This window comes from Armigeres subalbatus, chromosome 1 (assembly GCF_024139115.2).
Source record: "Armigeres subalbatus isolate Guangzhou_Male chromosome 1, GZ_Asu_2, whole genome shotgun sequence".
In the NCBI taxonomy this organism is placed as follows: domain Eukaryota; kingdom Metazoa; phylum Arthropoda; class Insecta; order Diptera; family Culicidae; genus Armigeres; species Armigeres subalbatus.
Window position 1 is genome coordinate 27,650,592 of NC_085139.1, and position 20,119 is coordinate 27,670,710.

Here is a 20,119-nt window from a genome sequence, read left to right on the forward strand (position 1 = left end):
TCATAAAACTTTTTTAACTTTTAATAAAACCCAATTTGTTAGCTTTATAGGATTACCTGATTAGGGCTTATTCACAAATTGCATAACGCAAAAAAACACAGATTTGAACCCCACCCACCCCTCTGTAACTTGTTTGTAACATTTACTCTATACCCACCCACCCCCATCGGTGACGCGTAACGTCGGACTAAAAATCCCCAAAAAAATATTAATTGATATTTTTAACGAACTCTACCTTAACTTTCTACATAGTAAATAATAGTGCTGTCAAATTTGAATTTAATTAGTGATTTCATTTTTATATTATTTGTTACCCGTAACAGAACTGAACAATCCCACCCACCCCCTAGACAAGCCGTAACATTTTGTAACGGAATATTGGGTACCCACCCACCCCTTAGGGCGTTATGTAATTTGTGAATGAGCCCTTATTGATCACTTTGCAAATAATTTAATTTGATAATTCATAATCATTAATCATTAATCACATCATTCGTTAATCATGAATCATACACATACAGTGAACGTTCGCTAATTGCTTATGCCTTTCTCGTACAACAAAATTGTACCGAAAGGCTATCATTTCACTCCAAAATCGAACTTTTTATAGAAGTCTCGGAGACCCATGATGTAATATACCCATCGACTCAGCTCGTCGAGCTGAACAAATGTCTGTCTCATTTTTTTTTTCTTAAGCAATGGAGGGAGAATCTGCTCAACAGACATCTTGGGTTGTCCAGGAAGTGCGGGGTTAGGGATCACCTCTTCGACCCGCTAAACAGTTTCCATTGCCGCCAAGCCCATCGTCCCTTCGGTACAACCAGAAAGTAATGCTTCAAAGGGGAGCCAGTGCACAACGCACCCTCAAGTTAGCTGCGTGTCCTTGCAGCACCGAACATCGTAACTCGCTTTTTTAGAAGAACACCATGGTATCGTGCCAGCGCTGCCGACTTTCCAGGTGGCCTTACCACGCCCTATGTCCTCAGAAGGTGGGAAGGGTCGACATCGCGCCTGCTTCCCTCTGCACGACTGGTATCAAGAATGATGATGCCGCGTGCACCCCAAATTGATCTTTCTGCGATAGGGCCTATTCGCCAGCACACCGAGGGACTTGCCGACGCGGTGCCTACGCTTGCCCCAGCCTTGACGAGGACCCCTTTCCGTCCTCGGGCTCGGAACCCGCCCGGTTGACCGACGCCGCGAATACGACGATACCATGTTGTTCTTCGCGCGGCCACTTGTTCGACGAAAGGATCGAGTTCGACCACAGAGCATGACCACCGGTATGACCCATGAAGCCGACTCCGATCCCTTGAACCACCTCTTATTTGCGCCTGAACTAGCCATCCTTAAGTCCACGCGCCACCTTCTGTGTAGCTCCGAGACGATTTGGGCGATAGCCGATAAAACGGCGTTCCAGCCAACTTCATCTTTACACATCCTCCGAACTAGGTTGTCCGGGGTAGTGTCCAGACCACATGTGGCAAGCATGTGGTCACGCATTGCGCGAAAACGTGAGCACACGGATAACACGTGTTCCGCCGTTTCCTCTAAACCTGCGCACACCAAACACTCGGGCGAGGCCGAGCAAGCCAGCTGCGTTACCTGCACTGTGATTTTACAGCACGCTTAAACGCCGGGCACATCGAACCCCCCATGGGGTGCTTGCTGTTCACAGCTTTGCTGGAACAAATCAAACAATTGGGAGGGTTCGTGCAGCATTGTGCCTTATGTCCCTCCAATCCGCAGCGTTGGCAGAGCTTGCTTCTGTCAGGGCCTCTGCAGTCCCATTGCTTGTGCCCCGGTTCCAGGCACTTGAAGCAAACTTCGGGTTGCTCGTATATGCGCACAGGGCATACCGACCATCCCACCTTGACGCTCCCTAACTTAACTACATTGGAGGCGTCCGCTGCAAATAGCCGAACCAATGCTACCTGCGTCCCTGCCGGACCTTTCTGTAGCCGAACGGCTGCGGTGGGCGTCTCCACTTCACACTGTCGCCGCAGTGCCGTGACGAGCTCTTCTACTTCGGTGATCTAGTCCAGGTCTTTAACCCTTAGATTCACCTCCGTCGTGAGTGCTCTCACCTTGACCGTCTCGCCTAGGACTTCCTCCGCCAACTTCTTGTGGGCGATGCCCTTTTGCGAGACGCCCCGCTTCAGCTCGAGGATCATCTCGCCCATCCGGCTACGTCTTATTCGACGTACGTCGGCGCCGAGTTCACCGAGCTTGACGTCACTCCTCATCGCCTTCAAGACGTCCGAGTACTTAGCCTCGTCCGCCGTAATGACTAGGGCATCGCCCCTGGAGCGATTGGCGCCTACCCTAGACTTCTTGCTACCCTCATTCGCCTGGGCCTTCTTTTCGGCCCTTGACGTCTTCGGTTTCCTCTTGTTCTTGACCAGGGTCCAGGAGGCGTCATCCCCCTCTATTTCCCTGGTCTGGTGCGGCTGAGAGCTCTCAGCCTGCCGTAACCCCTTACCACCGTCTTTCCTAAGTGGACGGACCTTTCCAGGTCCTTCCTCCCCCGGTTTTGGAGGTACCTGGCCGGGGTTCAGCTTCCCAGCCCCACTACCCTTGTTCGGGGTAGTAACCCTCCGCGTTTTGGAGCGGCCCCCAGGGAGCTCATCCCCTGGAGACCCCGTTTTGTGTCTGCTCCGTTGAAGCAGTCACCCCCGACGTACCCGCAAATACTTGAGCCTCAGTCTGGGTAGACTTTGGTACCACCGTCTTCGCTGGCACGCATTCGGTCGATTCGACCTTGCCCGAGTCCGCGAATCCTTGGGCCTCAGTCTGGGTAGACCTCGACTCTACGGATTTCACCTGAACAACCCACCTCTTGCGAAGGGGTTGTCGCCTACACTACTACCACTATTTGGAGAATTGACTTGGTTTTCCATTTTGGTCCCACGAGTTGCTCGCCTTGGGATTAGGGGTTAGGGACGATGGTCTCGGTCTAACTCGCAGTGGCCATAGGAAGGGGTCGAAAAGCCCTTGGACAAAGTCCTTGCTGCCCCGGAACAACAAATATCTGTCTGTCCGTGCGTATGTGTGGATGTGTGTGTGTGTGTGCCCACGAAAACCAAAAAGCATTAGCCACTTTTTCATATAGTAATTCTTAACCGATTTTCTCGCAATAAGTTGCATTCGACGGGGGACAAACCCTAGTTGATAACTATTGAATTTGATAACGACCGACCATTGCGTTTAAAAGTTATCAAGAAAATGGAATCGAACTATGTAAGCGCCATATAAGGTTAGTGTCTTGGCTAAATGCGAGAAAGGCAGTGTCACCACTCGGTGAATTAAGTTGGGATTTTTTTTAGTTGGGGGTTTGCTAATTGGGGCGAAACCCTATTAAAAAGCAGCTAAACGTCAGAATGTGATGGTAAAAAACGCGTTGACGTTTTGTTTCCGTGTTTGGCGGGATCGATATTTTCTGACGCGTAAAATTTTCCTTTGTTCAATGCAATAAGTAAACAACATTGACGCTTGTCAAAACGCCCCAATTAGCGAATGCTATTCGCCAGCTATTCGCTAGTCTCTCTCAAAATTGAACTCCAAGGAGGCTTTGCTTGAACACAGTATGAACTTGGTTATGCGCTCAAAGGTCTGTAAGTTCAAGGACTTGATGAAACTTTATGTTCCTTATGTTCCCAGGTAATCTTCGATATAATGTACCCCCGATATAACGTACACTCGACACAAAGTCACTCGATATAGCGTACATTTTTCCACGATATAACGTACACTTCGGAAAATAATTTTAATTTGGGTAGTTTTTCCGAAATAATTTACGAAATTGTAATGATCATTCATGTGGAGATGACATCATCTTATGGAGTCTAATTTTATCAGCTAAAGGCATTATTGAGTTCACACGATCTTCAGAACTCTCCCAAAGTATTGGATAATATTGATAATAATGATGTTTTAAGCATTAAGGATATTAGACAGTTGATACTGGGCAAAAGTTCTGTCAAAGTCAGAACTGATGTCGGGTTGCGAAGAAGAAAACGAAAAATAAGAATTAAGAAGGAAGAAGAAAGAAGGAAGAAGGAAGAAGAAAGAAGGAAGAAGAAAGAAGGAAGAAGAAAGCAGGAAGAAGAAAGTAGGAAGAAGAAAGAAGTATTAAAGAAGAAAGAAGAAGGAAAAAGGAAGAAGGAAGAGGTAAGAAAGAAAAAGAAAGAAAGAGACAGGAAGAAGGAAAAAGGAAGAAGGAAGAAGCAAGAAAGAAGAAGGAAGAAGGAAAAAGGAAGAAGGAAGAAGAAAGAGAGAAGGAAGAAGGAAGAAGGAAGGAGGAAGAAGGAAAAACGAAGAATGAAGAATGAAGAATAAAGAAGAAAGAGGGAAGAAGGAAGAAGGAAGAAGAAAGAAGAAAGAGGGAAGAAGGAAGAAGAAGAAAGAAGAAAGAAGAAAGAAGAAAGAAGAAAGAATAAAGTAGAAGGAAGAAGGAAAAAGGAAGAAGGAAGAAGGGAAACGGAAGAAGGAAGAAGGAAGAGGGAAGAAGGAAGAAGGAAGGAGGAAGAAGGAAGGAGGAAAAAATGAAGAAGGAAGAAGAAAGAAAGAAGAAGAAAGAAAGAAGAAAGAAGAAAGAAAAAGGAAGAAGGAAAACGAAAAAGGGAAGAAGGAAGAATAAAGAAAGAAGAAGGAAGAAGCAAGAAGGAAGAAGGAAGAAGAATGAAGTAAGAAGGGAAGAAGGAAGAAGGAAAAAGGAAGACGGAAGAAGGAAGAAGGAAAAAGGAAGCAGGAAGAAGAAAGATAGAAGAAGGAAGGTGCAAGAAGGGAGAAGGAAGAAGGGGTAAGGTGAAAAAAGAACTTCTTGTTTTTCACTTTTTGCTAATTCGGCCTAATGGCCATTCGGCCTAATGACCGTTCGGCCTAATGACCATTCGGCCTGATGACCTTCGGCCTAATGGCCTGACACCGGAAGTTTTCGAAATGAATTCGCAAAGTAATTTCTCGAGGATTTTAGGAAGAATCACCAAACATTATTTCTGAAGAAATGCCTAGATTTTTTTCAGAAATTTCTTCAGGAACACCTTCCAGAATTTCTTCTGGGATTGTTCCATCTGGAATTTCTCTTGGATTTCATTCGAAAATAGCCCCAGGTAGTTGTTTTTTTGATAAAGTTACCAGCATTTATTCTAAAATTCCTTCAAAAAATCCTTTAAAGATAAATTTAAAATTTCCAGTAAAGATTTGTTCAAAACATTCTCCTGAAATGAATCCTTCGGAAAATCCATAGAACATTGGGTCAAAACTTCCACATCTTCCTCTTTTTATTTTTATTTTCTAAAGCATCCTAAGACCTCCGGAATTCTCTGCAAGAATTCTTTCGGCAAATCCTTGAGTAATAATTTCAGAGATTAGCCGAGGAATTCCTCCCAACATTCTAGAATAAAATTCAAAGAAACTCATGGGGATTTCTGTACTCCTGAAGGATTTTTAAAAGCTCAGATTTTTTCAAGAATTTCTTTGGGCATTACTTCAAGATTTCCTTCAGAAATTCCTCAAGGGATTTCTTTGAAAAATCCTCCGGAAACAACTTCGGAAATAAATCTAAAAATCCTGTTTAAATTCCTCCGGATGTTCCTTCGAAAATTGAAAGAATGAATTTTAAGAATTACTTCAGAATCTACCTCAGGAGTTCCTTCGGGATTCAAAACTTCCTCCTGGATTTCATTCGGATGTTCTTTGAATCATTCATTTAGAAAAACATTTACGAATTCCTTCAAAAGGAGGCTTCCGAACCCTTTGAAAGGAGGTCTCCAATGCTCTTGAAAGGAGGCTTCCGAGCCTCTTAAGAGAAGGCTTCTGAGAATCTTGAAAGAAGGCTTCCAAGCCTCTTAAAAAGAGGCTTCCGATACTCTTGAAAAGAGGCCTCTAAACCATCCGGAAGAAGGCCTCTAAGGCTTTTGAAACCCTAGCAGCAAAAATGTTGCACATAAGACATTGCAACTCTTATGTGAACAGATTTAGTCACAATCAAGTTGCTACAACCATTTCTGTCCAACTTGTGCTACTTGGGAAAGAGGCTTCCGATTATCTTGAAAGGAGGCTTTCGAAGCTCCTGAAAGAAGGCTTTCGACCCTCTTGAAAGGATGCTTCCAAGTCTCTCGAGAATCTTTAAAGAAGGCTTCCAAGGAGGCATCTGAACCATTTGGAATGGGCCTCTAAGGCTCTTGAAGAAGGCTTCTGAGTCTCTTGAAAGCCTCCTTTTTCGCCCTTCTTGAAAGGATGCTTCCGCGCTTCTTGAAAGGGGCTTACGAGCCTGTTGGAAGAAGGCTTCTGAAACTCTGGAACGGAGGTCTCTGAACCATCTGGAAGGGGCCTCTAAGAATCTTGAAAGGAGACCTCTGAGCCTTAATAATGAGAAGCATCCGAGCCTCTTGAAAGAAGGTTCTTTATATTCTTCAAGGGAGGAGTAGCCTTTTGATCATCTTAAAGAAGGCTTCTAAGAATCTTGAATGGAGGCTTCCAAGCCTTTTAAGAAAAGGCGTACGAGTTGAGACTCCCGAGCTTCTTGAAAGAAGGCTTCTAATACTCTTGAAAGGAGGTCTGTAAGGCTTTTGAAAGGAGGCTTTCGAGCCTCTTGAAAGAAGGTTTCCGAGTCTTTTGGGCCTGTTGAAAGGAGGCTTTCGAGCGTCTTGATAGGATGCTTTCGAGCCTCTTGGAAGGAGGCTTTCGAACCTTTTAAGCCTTTCAAATGGGGGCTTCTTAACGTTCAGATTCTAGATTTTGGTTCGGATGCTTATACATTTTCTTTTCTCGATCAAATAGATTACATTAAAGATTTTCAAATTTTGTAGCTGTGTTGTTCTTTTGCAATTTTGTCCTACAATCCTTCAAACACTGTGCTGGTTGTGGTAGGCAAGATTAACTAGACTTCAAATGACTGATCGCCATGCACATTATGTACAACACAGTTTTAGAATCAAAAGTTAAACAAATATCAAAACTTTAGTTTAGTTTTTATTGGAATTGTAATACATCCGCCATTACACATTTTTGTCCGAAGTACCCCTGGGGTCAGTGAAGGTACCCCCAGAGGTACATGTATCCCAGTTTGAAAATAACAGCCTTAGGGGATTCGTTCGGGAATTCCTTCACAGATTCCTATTGAATTTTTTAAGGTTTTAGAAATTCAAGTAGGATTTTTTTTAAAGAATTCGTTTCCGCCGGAAATTGGGTTGTTTAGGGGTATATATGTTTTTACATATTCTGAATCTGCATAAAAAACTAAACCTAACCCCAATTTTTCAGAATTTTTGGAGCCCGGGAACTATTTTTAATTTGCCTTTTTAATTTATATGGGACTAAAAATTTGTTCTTATGCTGCATGGGCCAACTGTCATTCTATGAATTTTAGTGTCATTCTATCGATTGAAATGGGTTATTGTTTGCTGTATAAAAATGTAAATAAAAGGTTTCCAGACAAAATAAAAATATGTTGGAGATCAGAAAAGCATGCTCTTTTTGTTAAACTATTTAAAACCGCATATTTTTCCCTGCTGAACAACCCAATTCCTATGGCAAATTCCATCACAAATACCTTGACGAATATCTTTAGAAATTTACTCAGGAATTCCTGTTAGTGCTGAACTTAATTTCAAAATAAACCGCAAATAAAGATTTAAAAAATCAAGAGTTCCTTAAAAATCTTCCAGAAACTTCTGTAGAGTATCATCCAGGAAATCTTTCAGAACTTCCTATAGGAAATCCATTAAAGAATTGACTAGGACATTCCTCAGTTTTTCAGCAACTCTTTCAGAAATTTCTTCGGAAATTCATCTGGAATTTTCTTTAGAATTTCTTAAAACATTTGTGAGGAAATTTCAATATAATGTTTTTCGGTAATACCAGTGGAAAATCCTTAAGATACTTTTTTCGATATTTTTTAATTCCTTTAGGAAATAATTTGGAAATACCACTCGGAATTTCTTGGGAAATCCCTTTCGGAAATTTTTGACTAGTTCGCTGAAAATTCCATCAAAAATTTCTTCAAACGTTCGATTGGAAATGCCTTCAAGGAAGTATTGAAATTTCTGGAATGTAGAGCCATTGAAGAAGAAGAAGGAGAAGAAGAAAAAGAAGGAAAAGAAGAAATGAAGAATTCAATTTTTCGGGTCATTTTTCTTAGTAACGATCTAGTTTGTAGGAATTGTTCCGAACGGAACTTCGGAACTCCGAATCCCATAGTCCGACCAGCCCAATTTTCAATAGGAAACAATGGGACAGGATTCTGCGTCGAACTGCAACTTGTTGCGAGCAAATTGGTTAAGGATAAGCATCTTAAAAATGAGTGAGATATATTTGTCCACAGACATACACACACATACACACACACTGGGCTACGAAATGGTGAGTTGACGTCTGGAAAGGAGCGATCCACACAGCTCTGGTCCTCACAAGTTCCAATCTCACGCTTCCACGGGTCTTCCGATGACAATCGACCGCCAGCTAAGGGTTTTGTACTTAGCTGATAGTGCAGCCTGGGCACTGTTGTCCTTCTGACATCAGCTAGAGTGAGTGGGTGCGACCAAAGTGACCATCGTCCCTAACCCCTAATGCAAAGGCGTTAAGCGACCCGTGCCGAGGGGATGCATGGCGAGGGGGGATGAAATAATGAGCTAGGCCTTTAACGGAGCCTGTGGGATACCTGGGCACCTTCCACAGTAATTGTCCCTTACCGCGTCATGCTGGGCTCTGGCGTGGTGGACCTCTTTTCCCGAGCAACTCGTGGGACCAAAATGGAAAACGAAGTCAATTCTTCAATTAGTGGTAGTAGTGTAGTTGACAACCCCTTCGCAAGAGGTGGGTTGTTCAGGTCTCCGCCTAGGAGGTCAGAGGCAATAGTCGGCAGCTCGGTGCGCAGCGCCAGCGTAGGTCACTTAACCTTTTCCCCGGCTAGGCCGGTAGAGGTTATGGACGGCCCATGGCTTGTGGGGGCGATGAACCGCAAACGCGATGGGCTTTCGGCCTTCGAGTTGGCGATGGAACAGCTGGACGCCATCATCGACTTTGCGTCATCGAAGCATAATATCAGTAAGGACCTTAAGAGGAGCTTGCTGAAACTTTGAAAGTCGATGCTGGACGCCAAGCTGGATAGGGCGGTCGGGATGGCCAAGTGTAAACCCGTGAAACCCGTGGAGTCGAGGTCTACCCAGACTGAGCCAGCGAAGACGGTGGTGCCAAAGTCTACCAAGACTGAGGCTCAAGTATTTGCGGGCACGTCGGGGGTGACTGCTCCAACGGAGCAGACACAAAAACGGGGGAGACAGTCTCCAGGGGATGAGCTCCCTGGGGGCCGCTCCAAAACGCGGAGGGTTACTACCCCGAACAAGGGTAGTGGGGCTGGGAATCTGAACCCCGGCCAGGCACCTCCAAAACCGGGAGAGGAAGGACCTGGAAAGCATCGTCCACCCAGGAAAGACGGTGGTAAGGGGTTACGGCAGGCTGAGAACTCTCAGCCGCACCAGCCTAGGGAAATAGAGGGGGATGACGCCTCCTGCACCCTGGTCAAGAACAAGAGGAAGCCGAAGACGTCAAGCGCCGAAAAGAAGGCCCAGGCGAATGAGGGTAGCAAGAATTCTAGGGTAGGCGCCAATCGCTCCAGAGGCGATGCCCTAGTCATCAAAACGGACGAGGCTAAGTACTCGGACGTCTTGAAGGCGATGAGGAGTGACGTCAAGCTCGGTGAACACAGAAGGTGGCGCAAGCTACACAGAAGGTGACGCGTGGACTCAAGGATGGCTAGTTCAGGCGCAAATAAGAGGTGGTCCAAGGGTTCGGTGTCGGCTTCATGGGCCATACCGGTGGTCATGCCCTGTGGTTGAACTCGATCCTTTTATCGAACAAGTGGCCGCGCGAAGAACAACATGGTATCGTCGCTTTCGCGGCGTCGGTCAACCGGGCGGGTTCCGAGCCCGAGGACGGAAAGGGGTCCTCGTCAAGGCTGGGGCAGGCGTAGGCAACGCGTCGGCAAGTCCCTCTGTGTGTTGGCGAATAGACCCTTGCGGCACGATACCATGGTGTTCCTCTAAAAAAGCGAGTCACGATGTTCGATGCTGCAAGGACACACAGCTAACTTCGAGGGTGCGTTGTGCACTGGCCCCCCTTTGAACCATTACTTTCTGGTTGTACCGAAGGGATGATGGGCTTGGCGGTAATGAAAAAGGGTTAGCGGGTCGGGGATGTAGTCCTGCCTCCCTCGTTTGCTATTGGAGTTGGTCCCTAACCCCGCACTTTCTGGACAACCTAGGATGTATGTTGAGCAGATTACCCCTCCATTGCTTAGGAAGAAAAAAAAAGACAGACATCACCTCTATTCGTCGAGCTGAGTCGATTGGTATACAACACTATGGGTCTACGGGACTTCTATAAAAAGTTTGTTTCTGGAGCGAACATATAGCCATTCGGTACACTTAGTGTATGGCTTCGTTGAGTGAAAGTTCTTTATTAGTTTGTTGTAATTTTAGCCAATTAATGATTGCTTCTTCTGATATTCAATTTCGATTGCAAATTGATAAAGATTTTCTTGACTTTGCATTGAAAGAAATATCTTTGAAAAATCAGTTTGGAAGAGCAATTTTTTTCGAACTGAATTGGCTTTCCAGAGCCATCAAAGTTCAAAAAACTGCTGTGTAGCATTAATTTACCGTGCCATAAACAGCTGATCCATTAAAACCGACAAAAGCGATGGTTACCATGACTACCGACCATGTGTAGTATCGTAGTGGCACTGTACACACCCCCGCCTACTATGCATTGAACGGCGCGTCGGTACCAGCTGCATGGAATATGCACAGCGTGAGTAACCAAGAAAACCCAGCCGAAGCCGAACAGTATTTTTTTCATTGAACATCTCAAACAACCGTCGTTTAGAGAGGGCCCAGATGTTCAACTGAGAAGAGCAAGAGCGCGTGTAAAATCCACGATGTGCTCTCTGCATAAATATGCAATGAACCTGAAATGCATTAGTAATCAAATAGAAGAGTAATAAAACTACATCTCCTTGCACAGTTGTTAAAATCAGAGTTCGATAAAAAGAACAAAGCGTTGGCGCCACAGACAGACGTTGTACCTCTAGGCTAACGGCTAAGTGTACCAAGCCAGTCAGTTTTTATTGTCAATATTGACGATTGTTGGCATCATTATTTGCTCTCAGGCACGTCGCATATCAATGAAGCAAATTAGCATCCATCTATCGTTAACGAGTCAAGTCCTTCTTTGTCTTGTCTCATGTGATGTTTCTAACCATTGCAAAAGCTTTGATTGCTTTCTCTCTATTACAGCAGTATGGCGGTGGCAGAACGGAGCTTTGGCGGTCAATGACAATGGCCGCATTTCGATTGTCCCTAAAGTGGAGCACTCGCGACTGGGCCACGATGTTACGCTGACCTACAATCTGACGGAGAACGGTGGTGCTTTCACGGTTCGAATCGAGCTGTGGAGGAGCTTACCAAGCCGGACCTTCATAGAACGGCAAGGCTATGGGAACGAATCGATATTGGAATTTTTCGACGACGAGTGCTACTATCAGGGCTGGGTCCACGGAAGACCACGCAGTCAGGTGGCGATGTCCACGTGCGAGGGAAAAGTTCGCGGAACCGTTTATGACGTACATGGGACTTACTACATCGATTACGACGAGACGTCAGGGGGGCATTACTTGGAACGGTCAGTTTAATTGTTGCTCGTCATAATCAGTTCAATATTGACCTAGGATCTATTTTTTCAGAATTTATGACACCCGGGGCAGTAATCGAGTGAGACGAAGTCACCATCGCCCACGGGTGATTGGACCGTACAATGCTAACCGCTTTTCTCGATTTGTTGAGTTGGTTCTGGTGGTGGATAACTCTTTGTACAGACACTTCAACTCTGATATTTGGAACGTACATCGGTATTGCACAGATGTTGTTAATCACGTTAATATGGTGAGCTTGAAGATAACGTCAATCAATCTAATTTATTTTAAGATTTGCCGTTTTTAGCCTATGTTAATTAAAGATTATTATTATTATCGTCTTTATTTAAGAGGTTTTCAGCCCTTGGCTGGCTCACCTCTGGTTAATTAAAGATGAGATTTAAACAAAATACGCTTCAAAGACTTAATACATGATTAATTTCCTTCTATCTCTTCTAGCTATTCAACCAGTTGAACATTTTCATCGCTCTAACGGGGGTGGTCGTCTGGGATCAGTACAACCACATCCAAGTGTCCGAGCGCGCAGAAGAAACGTTGAACAACTTTCTGCAATATCGCCGGAAGGAATTGCTCCGGTCGCACCCCAACGATCACGCACAGCTTTTGACGGCAGTCAACTTTCAGGAGCATGTCATCGGGAAGGCCAAACTGGGTGGGATGTGCACCAGCAATAACTCTGGAGCGGTCATTGTGATTCACACGGAAAACATCGGCATTCAGGCGGGAACGCTGGCGCACGAGATGGGTCATAGTTTCAACATGGAGCACGATGTGGATGCTGAATGCGAATGTGAGGATAGGAAGTGCATAATGTCGGCAACAGTTACGGGTCGATCCCTAAAGCACTGGAGTAGCTGTAGTGTAGAACAGTTGACGCTTGCCTTCAATAAAGGATTGAACCACTGCCTGAAGGATCGACCAGAAGTGGTTTATTCCATGAGCTGCGGAAACGGCTTTGTAGATGAAGGAGAGGAATGTGATTGTGGATTAGAGGAGGTTTGTGATAATCGATGCTGTGATCCGCAAACATGTCGTTTGAAAGCAGGAGCTGTCTGCGCTACTGGAGAATGCTGCGATTTGGAAACATGCCAACTGAAGGTGGCTGCAAGCGTTTGCCGAGTAGCTCACGGGGAATGTGATCTACCGGAGTACTGTACAGGAACATCAGAACATTGTCCTGCAGATGTCTACAAAAGAAATACGGAGGTTTGTGCTGGTGGTCAAGCATATTGTAGCGACGGAGATTGCAGAACGCACAATGATCAGTGTCGTTTGCTGTGGGGTCCCTCCGGCAAGGCGTCCGATGAAAACTGCTACGCAAGGAATGTCAACGGAACTAAATATGCTAACTGTGGGTATGATCGAGACAGTCATAGTTGGAGAAAATGCGCCGAACAGGATGTGCTTTGTGGTCTACTATTTTGTCATCAGCTCAACGAAAATCGCCTCGAATTCGGCCTGAGAGTGTTCACTGAAGAGCACATCGCCAGTGCTCTCAATGGCCATAGGGTTGTTCCTTGCCATGCCGCTTTTATAGATTTAGGCACTGCAAAGCAGCCATCGCTCGTCCCAGATGGTGCTTCATGTGGCGATAACAAAATTTGTTACCACCAGCAGTGTTGGGACATTGAAAGCCTCAACTCTTATGGAATTGGGCAGCCATGCCCCCACAACTGCCACAATCATGGAGTCTGCAATAGTGAAGGAAATTGCCATTGTAATGCTGGCTATGATCCACCGTTTTGCGAGTTTTCAGGAAATGGCGGATCCATTGACAGTGGACCAGCCTCTCACTCCTCATATTCCGTCCTAATTATAACATTGTCCGTAGCCGCCATCATCATATTTCTTCTCTTCGTGATATACATCGCCCGCACCTTTTGCCGCCCGGATCGCTGCAGAACGCCCATTAAAATAAGTTCGTTCCCTTCGCCGTCCCGCAGCAAGCACAAGCTGATCTCAACTCCGTCGGCGAACTCAGCAGTAGTTCGTGACATCTCCGCTCCGAAATTGTGTTTCTCCACGCGGGACGTCGACGGACCGCAATTCACTCCCATCGCACGACTGAAGCATCAACAGCAGGAATCTTCACCGGCCAAGGCGAGTGCGGTCTCGGTTCGTTCAATGGCCCAGCCATCTGTAGGCTACGTAACGCACGTCGTAGCTCCTTTGCCGCCTCCGGCCAGTCCACGGCGCTTGCCGCGACAACCATCAGCAGTGCATCGGAGTTCCTATGAACGGCGACGGCACGGATCCGGTAGCAGTAGTCACAGTCACTACACGTGAATCTCATACATTGAACTCAATCATATAATATGTATCGATGTAGCTCATGAAAGTTCCATGAAACGGTAATGTTTTTACAGCTTTTTGATACTAGCATTATTTTAGAGATACTACAGCCTAGGTATAAGTGTAAGCATCGCACGACATAGTTATTGGCGAAAATAAAATTCTAGTCATCTTCTCGAATCGTAATAAAAACAAAATTTTAAATGCTTATTGTCCGATATGCATCCTCGCCTCGATTATGCATTGTCAGCGCCGTAGTGGTTTGGCCTCTGCCAAGGGCGCCAGTCTTTGAGAGGCGCCGAATTCATGAAAAATAAAAAAGTGAGAAAAATAAAGTGGAGAGGCCAGTTACAGGGCTGTTACAAACTGATCAAATTTCAATCCGCGAAATCCGCGTCTGCAAAATCCGCAACAGACAAAAATAATGGCATTATCACGTAGAAACCCATTTCAATGCAAAATTTCAATATTGTTGTTTCAAATCTATCGATACTTTGATCAATACAGATTTCCGCGAGCGGTAATGGCCGCCAGCTTGCCTGCGGGTTAGTCTCTGATTTGACGTTTGTGGAGGTCAACTGCACCCACCGTTCGAGCATTTTGATCATTGTGGTATATAAGAAGGCTGTCCCGTTACGCTGGGATATGGATACTCTGAAGTAGTGCGTAACGGTGTAAATCCGGTCATATCGCCAGGCTCGGTACAACACTGAAGCTGACAATATGACGTCCCTAACCCCGAATCCCAAGGTGTCAGGCGACCCGTGCTGAGGGGATGAATGGCCTGGGGGTGAAACAATTAGCCAGGCAGTTAACGGAGCCTGTAATGCTGGGTAGACACTCTTCATGTTGCATTACGGAGTAAGATCTACCACACTGTGCTCTAGTTCTTACTATTCTTGTTAATACTTATGAGTGATGGTCGGAAGAGTATGGAACGACTATAATTTGCTTTTAGATGACCCATTTTTTGCTCCTTTTGGATGGAGTCAATGGAGTAAATTGTAAAAACGTAACTCAATCTTAGGCTGGTTTCGAAGCCGACGACATGAATCTCCAAGCTCCAGAGCGCTGATTAATTAGGAAAGAAGCGGATACGAATTTGGTGGATCTGCTGAACCCTCTGACTGATTAGAGCTCTGTGTAAAGGTGAGATTCGTAAATGCCAAACGCAATGAAATCAGATATACAAAAACGAATTCGGAACTCATAAGAAGAAGCAAAAATATGTTTGAACTTCAGTACCGATGCATGGTCAAAATCAGTATTATCCCACTTATTGTTGAGCCGAAACTGATTGAGGGGCGCGCCTTTGAGAGTTGGTATAAGCCATTTTTCGAAGGGTATAAATAGCGGTACCTTAATCTAAAGAGGCCTTACATTAAGCTAGAGAAATATATGAATAAAAAATGACTACTTCATTTCTTCTCAATAGAAATAGAGCAGAAAGACATGCACTAAACAAATGACACGGGTATACTACAAAAGTTCAATGAAATGGACGCAGTGGTTCATCCCTAACAAAAAAAATATAAGAAGGCTTGAATTCTCTGAATCAGCAGCCACATTGGTCAGAATGCTCGGAGCGGTGGGTGTAGTTGACCTCCACAAACGAGAAATCAGAGACTAACCCGCAGGCAAGCTGGCGGCCATTACCGCTCGCGAAAAACTGGATAGAAAAAAAATGAAATAATTTATCTCGCATAATGTTTGAACGGTAAAGCAGAAATAATTTTATAATGGCATTACTAATAGCCTAATCAAACCCCAGCCTTCATTACAAGTTAAATAGTGTTTTGATGTCAAAGACCACAGACTGAAAATAAGGGATCAGAATCCTTAAGAATTCGATTCTTTTAAACTGATTCCCCAGAGAGGTCCTAAAATCCTACCCAACAAAGCTAGAAGAACTATCTGATAAATAGATGCAGAGCCGGCTAGAAATGACCAGAAAGTCTGCGGAATATTTAACAAATTGGTCAATATACGGTATGCTGTCCACGATGTGATGAATAGGCTCATTTTCACTGCATAGCTGCTCCCCATGAGTATACAATTACCCAGTCGGAGTAGACCTGTGCGCCGCCGCCGATGGTTTTACTCGCGCCGCCGCCGCCGCCGACGATTTTGGGTCGGCGCGCCGCCGATCATAATTTTGCCACGCCGATGACTAATCGCAATAAAAAAAAATCAATTAACTTAAGTCTAGTCGAGCAAACACGAGACACTGAAAACGGCCTAATAATTGAGGTCGAAATACTTATCTGTGAAGAAATACAGCGTGTTGGAGTTAATTGGAATAGTACTAAACTAGTCTTATGACAGTTCATAAATGTTGTTAAGATGGCTCTCGTCATAATTCAATGTCAAATTTTAAATTAATAGGTTGGTTGATTAGTTTGAGAGTTTGAATGAGGCTTTATCTAGTATAGCTAATAATACATAAATTGTTAAATTGATCTTTGGAATGCGTTAAGCCAAGGCCTCATTCAGTCGGGCACCTAAACTTGCAGGTGACTCGCAAAATGGGTTTGTTGTGGTTCATAAGCTTTTGTGGGGCCTGGATACATGCCCAAAGCGTTCCCATTCTTAAAGGATCTGGCATTGGTGCAGGTAAATTATTGCAGTTTAGAAATTTTAAGTTAAGTTGCACATTAGTAATTTTGACAATATTTATTTTTTTATTTAAATCAACTTATTAAATCAGTTTTCTTTGTTTTTAGATATGTGCTATAAGGATAGTTGGCTTATAAGGCAAACTGATTTAGCAAAATATTTAAATCCAAACTGTAAATGCTTTACCGATTATTTTGTTCTGACCTGACCTGATTTTCTCGGGAGTAAATAATTTATATTTTGAAATCAATTTCTGAATATTACAAAACTACTTGCTGAGCATCAGCAAAGCAAATATTGCTGTGCAAATATAACGAGCATCAGTTAAAAGCGGCTCTTATTTTTTTATTCACAGCTATTGTAACCCCGAACTGGGGCGTTGTCGCCTCGCTGCATAGTATTTAGTCAAATTATTTAGTTAAAACGTCAGGTATTTTCAAACATTACGAAAATTTAATTTTATTTTATTGTCTTGAAATTATTTAATACTGTTTTGTAAAAGCCTTATTGTAAAATTCCTGAAATTTCTGAGAATATCGTTTAAACATTCATTTATGAATTCCTTCGAAAAATACTCCAGAAATTAGTTCGGAAATAAATCAAGAAATTTATTTGATAATTCCTCCGAAAAGTTTCTTTTAAAAAACCTTATAAGATTATTTAGAAATTAGGAATTTGGGTATTCCTTTGGAGATTCCTTACAAAATTTCTCCGAAAATTCCTTAAGAATTTTCATTACGGATTTCTTCAGAAAATCCTGTACGCATTTCTTTCGGAAATTGCTTAAGGAATGCTTTCGGATTTTGTTCCACGAATTCCTCCTTCGGAGACGCCTTGATGAATTCCTTTGCAAGTTTCTTTAGCAATTCCTGCGGAAATTTCTTAAGGAATTCCTTAAAAATTTCCAATCGTTTTTTTGAGAATTTTTTCAGACATTTTTTGAGGATTTTTTCGGAAATTTTTCGTTTTGAAATTGTTCCGGCAATTAGGCCGATACAAATATTTAAAATCTATTTTGTCTCCCTCCTCCTTGGATTTTTTTGCCAAAAAAAAATATTTTGAGGGGGCAACAAAATAAAATTCGGAGAAGTATTTTGATTATTTTCATTTTAATATTAATTTCCCCCCCTTGACCTTTCGGAGACCAGTGGGACAAAATATTAATTAAATACACCCGATTATTTTTTTACACGGGAGATGCGTTCCGTGTAAAAAAAGTTTTCAGTTCAAAATTCGAAAATCCGTGTAAAAAAAGTTTTATGATTTCTCGACGAATCATGCAAAATAGAGCAACTTGCAAAATAATTGTATGGGAAAATCCGTGTAAAAACAGAATCGGGTGTATTTGTAACGGCCTTATTTCGGTAAGGCGCGCGGCTACAAAGCAAGACCATGCTGAGGGTAGCTGGGTTCGATTCCCGGTGCTGGCCTAGGTAATTTTCGGATTGGAAATTGTCTCGACTTCCCTGGGCATAAAAGTATCATCGTGCTAGCCTCATGATATACGAATGCAAAAATGGTAACCTGGCTTAGAAACCTCGCAGTTAATAACTGTGGAAGTGCTTAATGAACACTAAGCTGCGAGGCGGCTCTGTCCCAGTGTGGGGATGTAATGCCAATAAGAAGAAGAATGGCCTTATTTCATGAATCGCTAGAAAACTTTCTTCTTGATATCCATAAGGAATTCATTAAAAATTTGCCTAAGGAATTTCTTTATAACTTCTTCTAGCAATTCCTTTAAAACATTCTCCGGGAATTCTTCCGAAACTTCCTGCAGGAATTTCTTCGAAAATGTCTCATCTTTCCGAAAGTCTTTTAGTGTTTGTTAATTATTTTTAGATTTTTTTTAAAATTCTTTAAGTAACATCGCAAACAACTTCATTTTCTATAAGTTTCAAAGGTTTTCCTGGGAGATCTACCGAAAAAAAATCTGGAGAAATCTCCGACGAAAATTTCGAAGGTTTTTCGAATAATCTTTTAAAGAAGTCCCTGGAGGAATATCCGAAGGAATTCTGGGCGGTATTTTTTTGACTATTTAAGAAATAAAATTCTGTAGGAGCTCTCAAATAAATTTTTGGAGGCGTTTTTGGAGAAATTTGTTTTGGGTTTAGTGCAGGAATTTCAAAATAAATTGTTGAAGGCATTCCCAAAAGAGAACCTGAATGGATTTTCAAAAATAAATCCTTAAGGAACCTAAAAAGAGTTTTTGAAGGTAAAATATTTCCCTAAAGAATTCCTAAAGGAATTTCCAGCTAAATCCATAAAAGTATTTTTGAAGGAATTCTTAAAAGAAATTACGAAAAAATTACCAATAGAATTTCAGAGAAAATGCCTACTGGTATTTCTGATGTAATTCCTAGATTTCTTCAAGAATTCCTTTGGAATTTTTGCCAGTAATTTATTCGAAATTTCCTCCAGAGATTCCTTTGAAGATTCGTCCAGGAATTCCCTAGGAAATTGCCTCAAAAAGATCTACAAAAACTCCTCCGGAAACGAATTCCAGAAAGTTCTTCGGAAATTCTTTCTGATATTCCTTAAAATTTACCTCAGAAATTTCCTACACGTATTCCTTTGTTTAAGAAAACTTGGAAATCCCTTTAGAAATGTCGTAGGAAATTGCTTTAGGAATTTCTTCTTAAAATCCTTTAGGAATTCTTTCGTAACTCCCTTAGAAATTCTTTCGGATGTACCTTCCGAAAATCATTCGCAAATCGCTTTTGAAATATCGACGGAAAATATTTTAGAATTTCTCTAAAAATTCCTTCCGAAATTCATTTACAGATTCCTTCGGAAATATGTTTAGTCTTTGAAAGTTTGCTTAGGAATTTCTTCGGAAATTAATATGGAGGATTATTTTAGGAATTCCTCCGGATTTTTTTTAGAAAAAAAAAACGTTGAAATTTTTTTTAAGAAATTCCTCTATGGGTTCCTTAGCAAGTTCTTTGGCATCTTTTCCTGAAATTCCCATAGGAATTCTTTCAGAACTACCTTAAGGTGATTATAGAATAAAGCCAGAAATCGGCCATTTTGTAAACCACGTGCTTTTCCAAAAAAAAATTTCAAGAGCACGAGATGAAAAAACCATAACACGTATGGGGCTAAAATAATGGTAGATCGTTTGCTTAGTTATGCTGAACAATCATAATTTGAGTTTCACACTGTACGAAAACAATTACACCAGATTTGGGCTTTTGGAAATGTATGTAAATAAACGTGTGGTGAATTTGAAATTCACCACGGGCTTCATTGTATAATCACCTTAGTAATTCCTTGGGAATTTCTACAAGTAATCCTTTGAAAATTCTTCGGTAACTTAAGGAAGAAGTTCTTGGTCATTTCCCTCAGTAATTCTGTAACATTTTGTAACATTTTGTTTTTATGCAGGTTTTGTAACACTCTTGAAGAGTAAATTATGGTCTTCAAGAGCGTTATAAAACTTAAAATGTTACTTGGGAACATTCTCCATTTCTTTTGATTTTTTCGGGAATCTCTTCAGAA

The 20,119-nt window shown here is 42.7% G+C and overlaps 1 protein-coding gene across 2 annotated transcripts in view; it reads left to right on the forward strand.

The window, feature by feature from the left end:
• LOC134223087 (zinc metalloproteinase-disintegrin-like protein H4 subunit A) overlaps positions 1-14,459 on the forward strand; it is a 30,347-nt gene extending 15,888 nt beyond the window's left edge. The window contains exons 2-4 of one of the 2 annotated variants that reach the window (XM_062702228.1): positions 11,301-11,682; positions 11,744-11,942; positions 12,152-14,459. In XM_062702228.1, the coding sequence (XP_062558212.1) occupies positions 11,301-11,682; positions 11,744-11,942; positions 12,152-13,999 (2,429 nt within the window). In that variant the 3' untranslated portion in view covers positions 14,000-14,459. Of the gene's footprint in view, positions 1-11,297; positions 11,683-11,743; positions 11,943-12,151 lie in introns of both variants that reach the window. The other variant, XM_062702224.1, reaches the window with a different exon arrangement.
• The last annotated feature ends 5,660 nt before the right edge of the window (positions 14,460-20,119 follow it).